General features: G+C 38.3%; 1 protein-coding gene across 1 annotated transcript; it reads right to left on the minus strand.

The window, feature by feature from the left end:
* Positions 1–15557: 15557 nt before the first annotated feature.
* LOC136260308 (inter-alpha-trypsin inhibitor heavy chain H5-like) lies at positions 15558–17493 on the minus strand. Its single transcript, XM_066053994.1, has 6 exons — positions 17304–17493; positions 17136–17246; positions 16863–17024; positions 16604–16807; positions 16030–16512; positions 15558–15974 (listed from the first exon to the last, which is right to left on the minus strand). The coding sequence occupies exons 1-6, from the start codon at positions 17422–17424 to the stop codon at positions 15733–15735; spliced, it is 1323 nt and encodes a 440-aa protein (XP_065910066.1). The 5' UTR covers positions 17425–17493; the 3' UTR covers positions 15558–15732.
* Between the last annotated feature and the right edge of the window lie 2259 nt (positions 17494–19752).

Raw genomic sequence — 19752 nt, forward strand, 5'->3', positions numbered from 1 at the left:
CAAAAATATATGCACATCTGTAAACCAGTACAATGGATGCTGGATGGCAAACATACATGTACATACACAGTGATACAGTAATGCTCACATAGCTACACTTGCACACAAAAATAATATTATGCATACACTGTAACAAACATACACAGACACACACAGACACACACACACACACATATATGTACACGCACACACACACACACACACACACGGACAAATTACACCATTAACCAGTAGAAATAGCAAAATATGTATGCATGCATGGACTTGACCTAATGGTCCAAAATTCTTCCTTTTCTTTAGTAGTACATTGTCCTCCTTAAATATCTCAGTACTATTCATTATCCATACACACTCTGTATAATGCATTGGATTCTCTGAAATATAGTTTATTGTTATCTTGGGTCTCAAAGCCAACATGAAACACACCTACACCTTTTACCATCTTCCTTCACCATAATATATATATATATCTGATATGATACAGGTGGATAAAAGAATCCACTATTGATGACTATCATACAGTACGATAGTACTGTATAGTAGGGACCACAAAGGTGTAGGCGTGGCCCACGAAAAAAACATCACCCAAACACCAGCCTCAATTTTCCTTTTTTGGTGACAATGAGGCAGTAGCTATTGGTTAGGTAAAACTAAGCCCATCAGACCTACACAAAATGCTTTTAGCAAGCTGCTATGAAATTTTTTTTTACAAAATATTATTAAACAGAGTTTTCTACTGACTGACTGGCTGACTGGCTGACTGGCTGACTGATGCCTTCAAACAAGCGTAACTCAATAACAGCTAAGGCTACGGGCTTGATTTTTTCATTCGACATCGCTTCGGCCCAAGAGGTGGCATACTGCAGTACATACAATGCATTCTTCATGGACTTACCAGTGTCCTCTTTTGTGCCCCATTCATCTTAGCTGACAGTGGAAGGTGTCGATTTGGTAGTAGCACGTGATGGCTTCCCTTCATAACAGCAATCATCTGTATTTTTCATAGTGGCTACTTTGATTGCAGAGGTGCTTTTCGAACAGTTCTTGATTTATAATGCTGTATAATGGGTTAGTTGAACACAGCTGATAACGAAGTATAATGGATACTTCACTTTTCAGACAATAATTGGTAGCTGGGGAGCACGATGCCATTTCTTTTGATGCGGTATGCATGGGTTCACCCTGCAGTCATAATAATTTTATTTTACAAAAAAAGTTAACAAACAAGTACACAAAAAATGGAATTTTCAACTAGAATGGAGACCATAGCACACCGTTTAATAGTACTGAATCAAGCTGGAGTAATGCACGATATTAAATCACAGTAAAACAATAAGAAGTGTTATATCCCTACTGTGCTCAAGATACCATAAGAAGAGCACAGTAGGGATATAACACTTCTTATTGTTTTACTGTGATTTAATATCATGCACTATATTATATACTCCAGCTTGCTTCAGTACTTTTTATTGATGTGCTAATTCCATTTTTTGTGTACTTATATAGTAATAATTTACAGTACAGTATGGCTATAGTAGTAAAACATGCCACATAATTAAATAGATGTCTTAGGGCATATAAAAATAATAACATACCATAAATTTTGTAAGTGATACTATGAGGCTGATAATCCTGACCAAACAACAGCACATTTTCATTCACATTAGTGCACAACTACTGAATACAGCTTATATAATATGTAGTTACTACCGGTACATTAGTAATCAATGAGTTCCTGATTGATAGTTGAAGTCAGTTTAAGGTGGGAAGACCACAAAGGCCATGTATTGGTAGTACAGAAACAGAACCCAGTTGCACATTCTATACAGAGCCCAATAGTGGACACTGATAGCTACATGTACATAGCTATACTCATTGAGTGTACAATTTGTGTTGTATGTGAGTTGTCTTTAAGGCTGTGACAGATGACCTAATGTAATTTACAAGACAGGATAAGATTAAGAAAATAAATTATGACCTACAAATACTTCACAATGTTTATGAGCTCGTGTAAACTCTGACACATGTATGTATACACATGACCACATACACAAATACATATGTACCCATGGAATTTTTAAGAAAAGTTTTTGAAAATTTGATGTTATAGAGGATAAAGTCTGGAGGTATGCTTCTTGCTGTGATTATAAACCTTCCTAGTTCATAAAACATCTCTATGGTATAGGCATGCCTCCCTACACATACGACTCTTGCACCACACTTGGCTCTATGTCATTACAACACTGAGAACAAACCTTGACTGACCACAGATATATGTATACAAAACCTACAACTGAACAGGACATAAACTGGGTGGCTGATTGAGGTATTGTCAGTGCCATAGACATTCCACTTGTGTCCATAATAAATCCTGGGTATGCATATTAGAATATTAAAGTACACATACATACTAATTCTCTGACTATATATCAGGTCAATACATAACTGAAAAGATGATGAGTTGTGTTCTGCTTTAAGCGTAACATCATAATGGTTGGTGTTGTTGCAAAACAAAAATAATACAATGTTTTTTGTAGTAGAATTGGAAATGTTCGTATGTATTGCGCAAGTTACTAGCATTCATCTGGAAGCCACGGTTGGTGATGAGTGACATTAGCTCTTGCCAAGTTGAAATATCCTCAGCTGCTGCTGTAGTGACTCAGTGCCCTATACTAAAACTGTGGCTTGAGTATGACTGCAAGGAAACCAGCTGAACTTGCTGTAGTGGGTAGTGAACAGTCTAATAAATTCTTTACATCAAATCTTATCACCGTAAGAAATATGCCTAAATACAGAGAAGTATATTATATGTATATATAGTGTACAGATTATCAGCTTAAGCTTCATTAATTCATTTGCACCCTTTAAACTAGTTTGTGTATGTGCTATGAGAACAAAATAACACACCACCTATAATAGTAATATTTTAACTGAGTAATTCACATCAGACTGTAAACAAACATAAACATACCCCAAAAAAGACTGTACACAACATTCTCACTAGCTATAATGTTTGCTCACACAATCAGTGGAGTTCATAATGAAGTCTTTGAAGTAACTGCCTCGAGTTTGTCACTGAGTTCCATAATGCTGAATAGCTATACATCCACATTAGATCTGTCAGACATGGCTTGATAGTCCACTGTACAGTAATGTAGAGGTTCCATCAATTATGTATTGTAAAGGCCTCAGTTGTATCTACTAACATACATACTGTAGATCTGCATTAGATTTAATATGGCCACACATCCATATCAAATGGAAATATGTAGCACACCTGTACATATTAAACACTTACATGCCTGTCTTTTGCATTAGATGTCCACACTGCTACCTAGCGTGCACTGTACAAGTGTACATAGCTACAACCACAATGAACATGCATGGTTATGTAACATGGCATATTTAGGGATATCCACGCCAAGTACACTGCCATGCAGTAATACAGTCATAAGTATGAAGACCTGTGAGGAAGATATTCCTGTAAATGTGCACAGCAAGTTAAATTTCAATCAAATCTAATCTGAATGTTATAGAAAAAATCCCAGGCTAGCGGTGAGACCACATGTAGTCTAGGCATGTACCATAGGAGCCACAGCCACTAAGATCCCAAATTTTCCTGCTCTGTCTTCTTATCAGCAAAAGGCTTTGTCATGTTTCCCACTAGCTATAGGGACTAGGCCTGAACTGGTACTAGTCTTCAATGTGGCTTACATGCAAGTCCTGCACTGAGTTCACCATATTGATTCTGAGTAAATTGTGATTAATATCAGTAAGTTTAGGATTATGTACATGAAACTACTCTAACAGTATTTATAGATTAACATTCAGCATCAATTTTTCTTCACATTTCGCACAGTATGTAGCTATACCTATTAAGGGAAATGTACCAATACACATGTACTTTTATCTATTCATGTAGCATAACAAATCGCACTAGATGGTAATCTAGACTGTGTTGCTAGCACATACACTGGGATGACAAGGACATGAGTGTGGTCTATAACTGTATTAAAGGTGTGTGTGTCCTCAGACAATCACCACCAATTAACTATGAAAGGATTAAAACAATGACTCAGTAATGATTCAGTATTTATTAACAGCAGTACAAATAGTAGGATCAGTGTCTCTGTGATATGTACATATGCCAATACTATATGCAGTATTAGAGTATGTACTGAGATGTTTAGTGAATATGTGTCTACTGAAAAGTGTACCTTTCTGTGATATGTCACTTAGGCTATATACACATTTCACTACTGTGTGTGAGCTAGCTCTTGCATTATGCATGATTGTTTTGCTGAACTGGCAAACATATAGACAATCTGCAAATAATAAAAATAGAAAAGATAAGGTTTGTGTTTACAAATTTATAAGAATATCAGTTTTAAGAACTTTCACATTTGAACATGTACTATTATTATCAACTCAGCGTATCACACACACCTGTGATTATAGCTATATGCTGTATTTGTACTACAGTCACGAATTATTTCAATAACATTAACAAGTAATTTCCAGTCTGCAAGCAGCTGTGCATGGCTTCCAATTTGATTGGTGATGTTTTGGTGATTCTGACTTATTATAGCTTTTGCTTGTGCTGAGAACTAAATAAACTGTTGGTTTCTGTGTGATTTGAAATCTGCAATTATCATAGCTCAACACACACATTCACTACTTCTGCAGTGTATATAAAGACCAGCTGCAAGCCTCCAACCTCAGTTGAGTGAATTTCTCCAAGGAGCAGAAACTATATCTTGTAGAGAACCAAAGATGCTGCGACTTTTAGCTATTGTGTGTCTATTTACTGTCATAGTAGCAGCTCCTAGCAATGAAGTTGCTGAGAAACACACTATTGAAAGTGAGTATTGCTTATAAAAGCATTGCTGCATATCTTGTTGTGTACAGTTAATTTGAGCATATTTTTTTCTATTACAGAACGAGACTGTGAGTCACTAACTGTTGTGGATGATTGTGTGGTTTAGTTGTTGCACAAGATACACTTGTGACATATATACGTAACTTCTAATGTTCACATAGTGTTTTTTAAACTTACAGTTACTGTTGAAATCTCACTGTTTGCATCCAAAGAGAAGTATGCAGAGAATGAAGAAGTAGTTAATGTCACCATTAGATTAGACTCAGAGCTCCCAGAAGGAGTAAACGAAATCCCCATCAATTACACAACTGCTGATGGAACAGCCAGTAAGTCATGGGTTATCAATCAATCTAGTTGGTCCTCCAGTTGTATAATATTTTATGCATGCTAGCTAACCCATAGACTGATACCCCAATGGCTGATTAGGTGCTTATTAGTTGGCATGCATAGCATAAATCATAATATTTTCCTTTATTCAGAGGCTGGCGAAGACTATCATCCAGTGTATGGGACCATCAAGTTCACTAAATATGTCAGATTGTACATCATCACAATCTACCTCATTGACAACCCATATCATGAGTTCAGTGAGTTCTTCAGTTTCTGGTTGAAGAACCTGATCTGTTGTCCTATCCTGAAACCTGATCACATCTCCATCTATATCTATGATGATGAATATAGTAAGACTCCAACATTATCACTATTAGCAATATTTAATATAATTATTTGCTTGCAGTTTCTCAAGGTGACCCTCACTTCTCAGTTCCACTCCTCGCTGGGGAAAAGTTGTGCTATTCCATTCAGGGATATGCTGGGCTTCCCTTTAACCTGATCTCCAGCAAACATCTCACCATTAATGCTCTCTTTATTGACAGCATCAATGATGCTACTGAGGCTACATGGATCGGAAAACTAGCAATCATACCACGCAATGTTAAGGCTCAACCAATCATTTTCGATTCAGTTAGTCAGGAAGTGAAGATGGAGGGAAACATGCAGGGACAGTTCAAGGCATCTGCACTTCACCAGATCATCATCAATGGAAGTGACGTTTCTGTCAAGTTCACTAGGGGCTTGATCAAACAGTTTGGCAATGCTGTTGTAAAAGTGATTTTTACTGAGCCTAGAGCCATCTTTGATGTGACCTTCTTCAGCAATCATCTTGATGTGGCCTGGCAAATGCAGGAGAGTGCTCTCCAAAACTCACATGGCCTCATGGGTATGTAAATAGTTACAGTGAAGTCACAAAAGTACTTACAATGTTATTGTATAGAAGCCAATTCTAGACACAAAATGGTATATTTGGTAGTAGGCTTGGTGTTTGTTTGTGGTATACACAACTCATATTGAGCATTTTGTGTTGCCTGGTCACTGGATGCATAACAACAACATTTACCATACAATGATGTCACTACACAGGTCAATTTATGGTGAAGGGAGTTGAGATAGACAAAACAAGAAATATCATGATCCGTCCAGGACAAGAGCCAGTCCCAGTTGTGCAGTCAGTCAACTGGTTGGATGGTAATGAAGACAAGGCTACAACCAGATGTTGGAGGGCAATGAATACTGGTAACCAAGGTGAAGGATTGATCCAAGGATCAGTGCTTGACTACTATGTCAAAGAAATCACCAACGGAGAGTTCACCTTCAAGCAGGCTTAAAGTGACTAGATTAAACAAACATTCAACATGTTTTATTGTATTTTATCTATATAAGCTGTGCCTGGTGCACAATTGTTTTAACCTGACATTGTATTGCATGTATCGAAGAGACATTTTAATATATTATCATGTTCGTTTTAATTAACTAAGCTGCTACTCATGAGTGTGTTATAGTCATCTATATACAAGGTCTATACAGTATTGCTAAATGTCATAGCTATGTAGTGTTGTCCATTTAAAAAAAAATAGTCTTCCAGCAGAGTCTTCCAGGAGCTGATGTTGTAATACATTTTAAGGTTTTATTACTGTCACATGGGCTCACAACACTTTGAATTCGATATAAAGTAAAACACATTTTTTTTTTATCAATGAGTTATGTGTAGTACCACCTCCCCCTGCATGGGTAGCTAACTCAGAATTAACACTGAGATCATTGGAGACAGGAAAGATGTATTGCATGAATTAAATGCATTTCACTGCATGGGAGTTGTAGTTACAATTCAGTCACTTTATATTTGGCCTCAATTACCAACTTTGGGTGTATAGAGAGGGACATGATTAAAGGCTTGCAAAACACCCTTATAGCATATGCCTTAATTGGCATAATGATTGCCTGTGTATAGATTTCTTTATGGTCATTACTAACTTTGCTGGTATTATTGTCGTGTATGATGCCTTCAGCACTGATGGCATGTACAATAAGCCATAGATTTAATTTACTTATTAAGGGCATTGACAGGATGCATGTTTGTACACTGACACAAGTTTGCTGTGTTTCTTGTGTAGTACATGCTGCTCTGTACTGTACCGTGATGTTATGCACTGTGTGTGTACATGTTTGTGTGTGTATGCATGCATGTGTGTATGTATGTGTGTGAGCGAGCAAGTGCGCTACTCTGTGCGTGTTGCGTGTGTGTGGAGTGAGTGAGCAAGCAAGAAAGTTAGCTATTGTGTGTGTGTGTGTGGTTAAATGTAGCGAATTCCCCTGATTATGTAGTGTATCGGATGGTTACGACCTTGTCCTTAGCTTGAAATGGCTCCTGTGGTAATCCTTTGTGGCCTTATCCAGACTTTATTTGTAAATTGTGGCTTTAAAATATAGGTAACTAAAATTTAACAGCTTATGTCAATATCAAATCAGATATCATTTTAATGTTTAAATGACCACAGTATGGATTCAGAGCTTGAAATACCTTTGCCTGTATGCAATGTGGTATTATTGCTTCAACCCATACTAATTGTATTGGAATTATAAATTAAATTGCCAGGTGTAAACAGCACTGAGCATATTCTGGTTTTCATAGATAATATCTATGCTAATATTAGGTGGCTGATAACTTTTGATGCTATTATATAGCAGCAAAAGTCTATTCACTGCTGTGCTGTGTTGCCTTATATTTACATTCCCATGTCTTCAATACATTGTTCTCTCTTGAATCATAATAGTCTTATGACCATTGAAAATTAGCAGTGTGTCTGGCCATATTCTGCTCCCTACAGAAGGTCCTGTTGTACTTAACGTACACTGCACCATTGGCAAAGCTGCTCTCAAATGGTGTTGACTGTTTATCATTGTACAGATTGTCCCACTGATCTCTGCGAAGCAAGTATCCAATAGCCCAGTCATCTTAAGGTTTGCCTTCACAACATCACACTCACACATGCACACACACACGTACATACATGCATGCACACACACACACAGGGGCGTAGCCAGGATAATTTTGAAGGGGGTTCGGATTTAAAGTGGCCGAATGCGAGCGGCCGAATGTCTTAAGGGGAAGGCCTGCCATGGGTGCTTCCCCTCGACCATGTTTGAACGAAAATGATGCATACACAAAATGTGCCCTTAGCCTTAGGCAGTAACATAGAAAGGTGTTTGTGCATCTAACTAGCTAAAACCTACACACTGCTGTTTATGCAGCTTATAGAAACTATAAACCTATTGTAATCTTCACTTCCAGACAGCATACTGACAGCCAACTTCAATTTCCTAGCACACGGAAGCCCTCCACACTCGAGTCCGGCCCTTAGTTGGCAATACTTCTTTCCAGCTATATACATTATTCTCGGCCGGTCCTCCTGTTGATGGTCAATAACTTCAGACTTGGCTTGTACTCCAATATGTTCGAGACATCACGTGACAACAACATGTAATAAATAAAACATTTCATCAGGTAAATATACATCAACAATAGTTCGTGCTTACCTGACACATGTATAACACGACCACTAAGTTTAGCAGCTGCTGCCTTAAGCTTGTAATATGCCTCAACCAACCACTGAACCAGAGATGCCAACCTCTGAACAATTTTAGGAGTGAGACCTCAAACACTACCAGCAGTGTGGACCAGATTCAAGTGCAGCTCCAGGATTTTTGGTAGTGAAGACCAAAAAAAAAAAAAAAAAAAAAAAGGTCGTCGCATGTTCTAAGCACAGGTCTGCCCAATTTTAAGCACAGGGCTAATTACGAAGCAGATCAGGCGTGAGAAATGCGTGAGAACTAAGCTGAAAGAGTGAGAAACAGAGGGTTAGGCGTGAGAGCGTGAGATTACTAGCCAAAGAGTGAGACTCACGCCTAATGCGTGAGAGTTGGCATGTCTGCTGAACAGTCCTTCGCCATTTCACCCCCGCCATTCATCACGTGCGCAATTGATCACGTGATGCAATAGATATGATTTGCATGGTTCAGCATTAATGTGATGTGACCCTCAAGAGTAGTACAGAGTGCCAGTTGGAAAGTAGCTACCGGAGAGCTCCAGGGCTGTAAGATGTGGTGTGATTTTTAATTTAAAAAAAAATCTGCTTCTGAAAGGGGGGTTCGTCCGAACCCCCCCTGCCTACGCCCTTGCACACACAACACACACACACACACATACGTACACACATTTTTTTCCAAAACAATTACAGTACCCAGGGAAATACCCCAGTTAGTCATAGGCTGGTTTTGGGATCAAAGTACAAAAAGAAGTAAAATCCACAAAACAGCCAAGCTAAAAAAGATACAGCCTTAAAAAGCCTGGGTGAAAAAGTTGTGAAATCAAAGGCGGCAGCCACTTTTTAATGATGTTAATGTTCGATCCCTACCTTTGATTTCACAACTTTTTCACCAAGGATTTTTTTCAGCTTGGCTGGTTTTGTGTGGATAATTTCATAGAACATTCTATGTGTATTCTATTAGTTCTCAAAAAATGTGCACTCTATTAGAGTAGTAGAATAATATTACCAAATATTGAAGTAAACCACACGCAAACACACACACACAGTAAATCTACCAATGGAAGTTCTAGAGTGTTCTAGAACTTCTACATACGTTCTATTAAAAGTCCTCAAAAATGTGTGCTATATTACCAAATATTGAAAATGTGCAATACAATACATATGTAAGTCCATCTTCAATGATCATCATTGTGTCTGTATAGATAAGAAGAAATGTGAGTAAAAGCAAACCCCAAACTCAGCCATAGGCTGGTTTTGGACCAAAGTACAAAAAGAAGTGAAACCCACACAAAAACAGCCAAGCTGTAACAAAAAATGGTGTTGCCTTCAAAAATCCTGGGTGAAAAAGGTTGTGAAATCAAAGGTGGTGGCAAAGAAATGGCTGCAATGATGTTAATGCTATATAATAATGGTTGTGAGCATTATTAAGCATTAATATCATTGCAGCCATTTCTTGGCCACCACTTTTGATTTCACAACTTTTTTTCACCCAGGCTTTTTGAAGCCGCACCATTTTTTTCACAGCTTGTGCAGATATAGTTATCTATAAGGAGTTTGACCACACATGGTTGAGGAATTAATATCTGCATGTATATAGTTTTGATCCTATGCTTAGTGCAAGCTGGTCAGGGGTGGATACAAGTGGAAGGGCACAAACAGGCTAAGTTGTATGTCAGTGGCTGGGGGTGGTGAATTAAAAGCTGTTTAAAAGGCTGTAAATGCCTTACACATCAGCAACATGATAATTATGTTTATAGGCACTTAGTATGTACGAAGGTACTGGGTGACAATTTGACAGCTGCTTTGATATATATATATATATATATATGACAGCTGCCTTGATAGTTTGACTTTGGTTTCAGGTGACTATGCATATTTATATAAATTGATTTAACACTTCAATCAAAAGAATTATGGCTCATCCAAAGGGGGGAGCACTTGCCTCAAATGCCCCATCCTGGATCCGCCTGGAAAAGTTCTCTTAGTTATTTACTCATGTGTGCTAAGATGAATTATGTTAACTCATGAAAGCTGTATGCAACAATCAGGGATGGATTTAGAAGGTGCTTAGGATGCTGAAGTACACCCTCTCTCCTTCTGCAGTGTATTAACTAGGTACTAGGTAACTAGGTAACTTGGTAACACTAGGTAACTAGTGAAAGCTGCAAGCGTAATTAAGTAAAATATAAAAACAGCAATAGCTATTTTAGGAAATATGATTTGTAGCAAGTTTTAGACCACATGGCTTTCTGTAACCCCCCTTGTAGATCCCTAGGGAGGAAATTAATTTAAAAAAATAAATATAGTAAACGGACCTCTGTATGCCTTATATCATATTATCATATCAAATTATTATTGTGCCAACATTCTGAACAAAATAATGCTCGTTCAAGAGTGAATAATTTCAAGTAACTATTTCTATAGGTTGAAATACATCCCCTACTAGCTTATTGGAACCTTCAAGATGCTAATGTTGTAAAGAGTTTAGCATCATCCCTTGGAACTTCTAGATAGCTGTTGTCACTGTTATCAATAGTCAGAAGTTAAGGAATTTCAATAATACCTATAACATAGACTGTTTGAAGACTCTAGCATATTGAATTATATATGTGAAGTATCAAGTTCCCATTATTGACAAGATGGTGATCAATTATACCCAATACACTTACTGTACCATTGATATACCCCCTGATATCTGTAATTGCAATTAAGCTAAACTGCAAGGTAAAGTAACCCACCTGATAGTAACTCACCTGATAGTAACCCATCTGATAGATGGTACATACATATATGCATGGTAGTCCACATAGGCGGCGGAAAGGGGGGGGCTAGGGGGCTAAAGCCCCCCCTAGGTCTGCTGAGGGGGGGGCTTAGCCCCCCCTCAGAATGATATCACACCGAAATTATCTTTCTTGGAGTGGGGCTGAAAACCGTGATAAAGATCGAGATACTCTAATAGAGCAGTCACTCTAATAAAGTAGTCAGTGTGTAGCGAGCTATGTAAGGATTTTTATGTAGTTTATCAGCTAGAAATGGTAGCTGGTGAGGTGGAAAGCTCTTTTGAGTTGGCTGTGACCTTTTTTTTTTTTTTTTTTTTGGTCTCACTTTACCAAACTATAGAAATAAGTCTGGGTCAGCTCAACGGAGCCCCCCCTCATATCAACTACTTCCTCCGCCGCTGGTAGTCCATGTACATAATATATATAGTTTGCAATTTACTATATAAGCTGTAAACATGAGTGTGCAACATAAGCACACCAAGCATCATTGCAAGTTCTTCCTAATTTTTTTAATTTTTTTTAGCACAGTGGTAAACAAGAACTACTTAATTCGTAGATATAAAAGTAAACAAAAAACAATTAACACTCACATGATGGTCACAAATTAAATGAGATGATCTCCTTTGTTTAAGCTATTAGATCATAAGGCTATATAAGGCTATATACTTTAAATACTTATTAACTATTACTCAGCAGTTGAAGGTCCAGGTAGGACTTTGGGTGCCCACACCTTCAACTGAGAGACATGGTACAGCCTCCTGCAGGTTACTAGTCCTGCCCCAGGAGGACATGCCTAATTCAAACATGATGCCTGATGTAGATTATTAGACTATAGAATTGCACAATGAAATGCAGGCCCAGCTTTAAAGGAGCAATGTGTTTCTAATGTGGACCATTTACTCCAGTGATTTTTACACTGGCTCTGGTTTTTTCAGCATGGTCATTCTGCATATTTTGATGTATCAGTTTATTGTATTTCCACCATTGATCACACCACAGCCAGCCCAGAAGTGATGCATCTTCCAAACTTGTGCAGAAGAACTTACTACATCAGCCTTTTGCTCTAAGTTTTCTTCCGCATAGTTAACAAATGACTAGCATCCAAAATAACCATTTCTCTTAGTTTATGATTTGAGTTATGCTTGTCTAGGTCAGTCAGTCAGTCAGTCAGTCAGTCAGTCAGTCAGTCAGTCAGTCAGTCAGTCAGTCAGTCAGTCAGTCAGTCAGTCAGTCAGTCATTCAGTCAGTCAGTCAGTCAATCAGTCAGTCAGTCAGTCAGTCAGTCAGTCAGTCAGTCAGTCAGTCATTCAGTCAGTCTGTCTGTCTGTCTGTCTGTCTGTCTGTCAACCTATCATTCAGTCAGTCATTTATTAGGTCAGTCAGTCAGTAGTCAGTACTTTTTCCATAGTAACCATTCATGGGCCATTTGAAGGCATAAGATATTTTCCAAAGGTAATGTAAAGTTAGTTTCTGGTTGATTTGGCAGGAAAACACAACTGAGCTTTTGTGATCTCTACTATACTGTTGTACTAAATAATAATTAATGACATGCCAAGTTATGTATTCAGTGTGGAAACCTGTTAGGTCTTGTAAGCCTTAGAGAGTCATGTATGTATGTGAGAAATTTAAGGAACTAAGGAAAGATGCCAACAACAGTAGTGGCTGACACTAAATGACTATGTGGTGGTGTTAAGGAAATGGTAGGTGGAGGATATAGGGTTGATTTGCCTGCAGACAACACATAAAGGATGCTATCCTGAGTACTATGTACCGTAGGTATGAGCTATATACATGACAATTGTAACAAGCTGCCATAGTATATATATTACCATGAATCAGTACAAAAAACTCTGCAGAAAACAATGCCCAAACAAGTATGACTAAAGTGTTGCAACTGATGAAGTTGTCCAGTCTACCCAACTGCTAAATGGGGGACTTGGTGTCAACTGGGGAACTGAACAGGACTACAGGTGAAGGTGTGGGCACCTGAAGTGCCATCTGGACCTTCACCCACTATGCAAGACACGTACAGTTGGTATTTACTCCCCTAGGTACCCATTGATGTTACAGCTGGAGTGACCATGCTAGAAGGCTTTGCTTTTGCTTTGTGTGTGTGCGCGCATGCGTGCGTGCGTGCACTTTGTGTGTGTGTGTGTGTGTGTGTGTGTGTGTGTGTGTGTGTGTGTGTGTGTGTGTGTGTGTGTGCGTGTGTGCATATGTGTGTGCGTATGTGTGTGCGCTCGTGCTGTGTATATGTGTGCGCATGCGCGCATGCACTCTGTGTGTGTATTAGTGTTGTTCCAGTACTCAGTACTGGAACTAAAATAATTCCAGTTTCTGCCCTTTTTATTCCAGTTCCAGTTCTAGAACTGGAACTGGAACTGGAACTAGAACTATAATTTTACTTTCTTCAAGACTGGAACTAGAACTATAAAGAAATTTTATCAAGTACTGGAACTAATACTGGGACTGGAATTGGTCATAACCATACAGCTTTGCCAATGAGATTTTATGTTCTTATAAGACCAGAATTTATCTGCAGACAAAAGCACTTAATGTAGTATATAACTTCATAAAAGATGTATGTATTACAACCATGTATACATCAATGTGCTAAAAACTGCCTGAAACAACTGATTAGCTATAATATTAGAACAGAATGCAAAATGCTGGCTCAGTCACATGTTATATCTGGTTCAGTGTTTGATAATTACATGTAGCTACAAGTCTTTTAGTACCACCCTATAGAGTGTTAGGGTTATAGTTGTTAGTGTAATATTGCTGATAACTACGTACGTACTATACAGTATTGGCTACATACTATACAGTATTAGCTACATATATGAAACAAGTAAACCTGTAGCATATTAGCTTATATAACTTAATAGTGAGTCTCCATATTTCATTATGGGATTTTGGTAATACTTAAGTTAAAATAAGTGTTGTTCTAGAATATCAAGTAAATGTCATGGTTCCTAAACTGGAACTAGAACTGTAATTCTAAAGATTATGGTTCCAGAACTGGAACTAGAACTGTAATTCTAAAGGTTATGGTTCCAGAACAAGAACTAGAACTGTAATTTTAAAGATTATGGTTCCAAAACTGGAACTAGAACTGTAATAACTAGCTGATACTGGAACAACACTAGTGTGTATGCGCCATGTGTGTGTGCGTGTGCCGTGTGTATGTATGTGCACCGTGTGTGCATGTGCGTGCGTGTGTGTGTGTGTGTGTGCGTGTCTGCATGCGTGCGTGCACCATGCGTGTTTGTGTATGTGTGCGCCGTGTGTGTACGTGCATGTGTGCGTGTGTGTGTTGAGCAGATGCTCAACTGTCCATGTCTCATATAGCAGTTGAAGGTCCAGGTGGGACTTTGGGTGCCCACACCTTCAACTGTGAGACATGGTACAGCCTCCTACGGGTTACTAGTCCTGCCCCAGGAGGGCATGCCTGCACTGACTCATAGCACCCGAGTAGCGCACAGGCCGGTGTTCCAGTGCTGGCCACTGGGCAGCGTGACTGCTTAGTAGCAGCTGAAGGCTTTGCTTTTGCTTTGTGTGTGTGTGCGTGTGTGTGTGCGTGCGTGCGTGTGTGTGTGTGCGTGCGTGTGTGTGCGTGCGTGCGTGCGTGTGTGTGTGTGTGTGTGTGTGTGTGTGTGTGTGTGTGTGTGTGTGTGTGGTGTACAGACACACATACAAAACTTGACTGCATCTTGTATGACCTGTGTATGTTAGAACAAACTTTTCACAGCTATTGATGAAACACCTGAACCCAAACTGGTGGCACACTTTGTATGGGTACAGAAATATGTGCATAGACTGGCTTGGAATCATGCTATGTACATCAGTCATCACTGACTAAAATGTCTGCATACCTACATAATTAATTGAGTTGGACACTCTAGGATTTCACAAATGATCTGTTGCTTATAACTCAACAAGACCATTGAAAATAATACATGTGTTAACAGTGTTATGATTGGAATGTGTATAGGGAAGCAATAGGCACATATATGCACAAAGTGAAGCACATCCTCTATTTTTTTGTATGAATTTAATAACTGTAAATAGTAACACACATAGACCTAACCTAAATAAATTTAAAACAAATAAAAAATGAAAAGCAAAGTAAACATAAAATAGTTCCAGTCCACAATCCATTTCAGGCATTCAGGTAAGGTCACAGTGTTCAGTTTTTCTTGAAAACATAATCCTTCTCGAGGATGTCACCCACAATGTAATCCAAGATGTTTCCTTCAAGTAGTCCTTCACCTTGATGACCAACATTCATGGCCCTCCAACAAGGACTACTAGTCTGGCCCTCATTGTACACCCAAGTAGCGGTACTCTTCACAGGCACAGACTCAAAGCCTGGCCTGATCAACATCTCCTTCACTGGGTCTACTTCAATTCCCTTCACCATAAACTGACCTGTATACACATTAATTGCAATAAAGTACAGACACAATGTAATGTTCCTACTTACCCATTAGTCCATGAGAATTCTGGATCATTTCATCGTGTATCCTCCAGTCAACATCCAAGTGGTTACGATGGAAGGTGACATCAAATGAGGCTAGTGGTTTGGTGTAAACTACACGAACAACTGGGTTACCAACTTGCTTCACCATTCCTCTAGTACATTTAACAGTGATATTATTGTGGCTATGAATCAGTATCTCTTGTACCATAGCAGCCTTGAATTCACCCTGTTCCTGAATGATGACATCCTGGCTAACAGAATCAAGCACAATAGTCTGATACTTCTCATCACCACCACGTGGGATTATTGCCATTTTTCCAATCCATGTTGCCTCTGATTCATCTTCTACACTGTCTATAAACATGGCATTGATGGTGATGTGACTGTTGCTGATCAAGTTAAATGTTAGTCCTGGATATCCTTGTACTGAGTAACACAGTAACTGTTGTGACATTAATGGAACAGTGAAATGTGGATCTCCCTTCACTGCAGCAAAAACGAAATACAATCTACTTTGGTTCATCATGTATACAGTTCAAGCAAATATGCAGGGATAAAGCTCAATATTTGTACTTACTACCAGCATCACGCTCTTTAATGATAACCATGGCAATTCCAGTAGTTATTTCAGCACAGCAGTCAGTACTCAACTCAACTCGGAAACGTTCATCAGGTTCACCTTCTGGCTCATTCACCAAAATTGGAATCATAATTTGTTTGCTAGTTTCTCCGATAGCAAACACAACATCACCATTCACAGGTGTGTAATCATCTCCACTAGCTGTAAACCACACAAAGTGAAATAATCTGAACAATTTCCATCAGTTGCCACTTACTAGCTTGGTTTGGATCACCAACAGCTTGTGAGGTAGAGTATACTACTGTAACTGGTTCAGTCACCCAGGCAGCTTCATTGAGTTGAATAGTGAGCGTCACCATTCCATCATCTTCCCATACACTCATTTCGGACTCAGTGAATCCTATCTGTAGTGTCTCAACTAAAAAATAAAATTTGCAAAATATTGTGTTGACTTGCAAATTTCAGCTATATTTTGCTAGAATTGCTACTTAACAGATAGTTTGGTAAAGGGTACTAAAGACTAACTTACCATAACAACAGTCAACAGTACCAGCCAGGTATGACTCCTCTGTGATACAGCCATCATCTACCATACAGTCATCGATAGTGCAATCTTCTTCACTTGCTGCCTGCCTCCTGACTATATATTACAATTTTAAAAAATGAATATAGTACTATATCTCTGTCTGTTCCTTACATAGCTCATGTGCAAGGTGGTGGCTAGGATGAACATTGACCTCCTCAATGGCATGCACCTCCTTGATGGCATTGATCCCAGTGACAAACACCGCCAGTATCAAACATAGAAGAAGTTTCATCTCCTTTAAATTTACAAAATCACCATCCAAAACAACTAACACGTTTGCTACAGAGTTTTGATAATGTCAGTTACAGCACATCAATATATAGTGCATGATGATACCTTACAGCTAAGGACATGCTATTCCTACACCCAGTGTATTCAGTGCAATAACTTTGTTAGTTCTTGTAAGCCTTACAAAATAGTCATGTATGGTTGTAAGAAATTTGAGGAATAAGGAAAGACATTATCAACAGAAGCAGCTGGTTGACGGATATAATGCAGTGGTACTATGGAACAGGTAGGTAGAGGATAAAATGGTTGGAAGTGATAACACTAGTACAAAGTTCAGTGGAAACCTGCCTATATATATATACTCTGGTCACTTTAGAACAAAAGTTTGCTGACCTTATTGGATGGCTGCATAAGGTAGGTCACTTGTGCACAAATGACTTATTTTACAATGCATGGCCAGTTTAGACAAGTGGCCTTGTTGTGGTGACATAGGGAGACAGGTTTTGCTGCATACTTATGACATATGTAACCTTATCTGAGAATGCATGCATTAATTGGTGCAGAACAGGAGTCTTTCACCCAGGTACAGTGTTTACTGAAGTACATATATAATACTGACGGCTAAAGTTTGGCAAATTAAGGTGAATTCAAATATCACCAAGTTATTGTTGATTGCATAATTAGTTTGACAAACTTTTCATCCCCTTGACATTGTTCACCAACTTTTAGCTATAGGTGGGGGGGCTGTTTATGGTATAACAATACTTCCTTAATCCACCATTAACAAAGGATGTAGAAAAGTGATCAAAACAATTATGTACATAGTGGTAAAACTGTTGAGAGCAATAGGTAATGGTTACTCTAAGTGACCGTGTACATGTTGTACATATACATGTGTGCTAGACACACATGTACAATACCTTATGTATAACCTGACTGAGTCTCAATGAACTTTTCACAACTTTTGATGCACCTGAACCCAAACTGGTAGCACACTTTGTATGGATACAGAAATATGTGCATAGTCTGGCTTGGAATCATGCTACATCACTCACTGTCACTACCATCAGAATAAAGGAACAAGACAACTGTCTGCATACCTAACCCATACCACTAGTTGTATGTACATATGCTGAGATTTCACTAATTAACATAATTAATAAAGAATTTCTTCACTTCAGATCACAGCAACATCTGTCAGTCTTATGGAGAATCCAGAAAGCTAGAATTTATCATTCAATAGATTGTACATTTTCCCCATCACAAATAAGATTTTACACTCTACAACAACTTACTAGCTACTAATACAACTGGTCATATTCTGCTGCGCATGCAAGTTAGATAAGTGTGTAGCTATGCAATGAAAACAACCAAGTGAGTATAAACACGCATGAATGTACAAATCTGCATGTAGCTATATGTAATTTCATCTTCATCCATATTTGATACATCCACAAGTCCTATAGAAAAAATGTTAAGGGATGAAATTTCAGAACTATTGAGCCTCTTTGTGGGAATATACAAACTGTGTATGTAGCACAGTATGTAACAAAAAACACCGTCGTTGTTACCAACAACCACAACAATTGCTGAACAAGAACAGAAACTACGAAACAGACTTAAATTCTACCCGTATGCATTACAAGAAGTGCACTACACTGCTTACCTCTTTGCTTAAAGTTTTAGTAAATGTTAGCTAGTGTTCAAGGTATATCGATCACAAGCTACTTTAATGTAGTTAGCATGTTTGGTATTTCTGTGCCCAACAGATTCACTCCTCACTTCTTCAAGTGCACTTGGGAAATTATCTGATACATGATAATATTCAGAAAATAAAATTTCGGGAATATTTTTGTTCACAGTAGCCACAGTGTCTCATTTCAGTTTAGACAAAGTACATGACAAATTTTGATGTTGCACACGGCAGTTGTCCATTTTATCCTTTCTACCAGCAGGACTGTGCTATATAGTGCATGCGGTAGATATACACAAAAAGTTGTAGAGTTGGTAGTCAGGCTTTTGGCCTAACTATGAATACATTACATGCCTTGTATAATCATCAGTAAGTAGATGATGACTGCCATCAAATGGGAACTCACTTTTTGCTTATGGTAACATAAATACATAACTAGTTATATGGAGAACAAAACTGACATGTTGAGGCAATGAAAATGTAACTTAAATGTCACCATATAAATGACTGTCATAATAAATGTCAAGTATTTATATTGGACTATATACCCAAACTAGCACTGAAACAGATAATTATTCGGATATTTGGTTGGCAAGACATTATTCAATTCATTAATGTGTTACTTGAATATTTGTTAGC

Source organism: Dysidea avara, chromosome 7 (assembly GCF_963678975.1).
Source record: "Dysidea avara chromosome 7, odDysAvar1.4, whole genome shotgun sequence".
NCBI lineage: Eukaryota > Metazoa > Porifera > Demospongiae > Dictyoceratida > Dysideidae > Dysidea > Dysidea avara.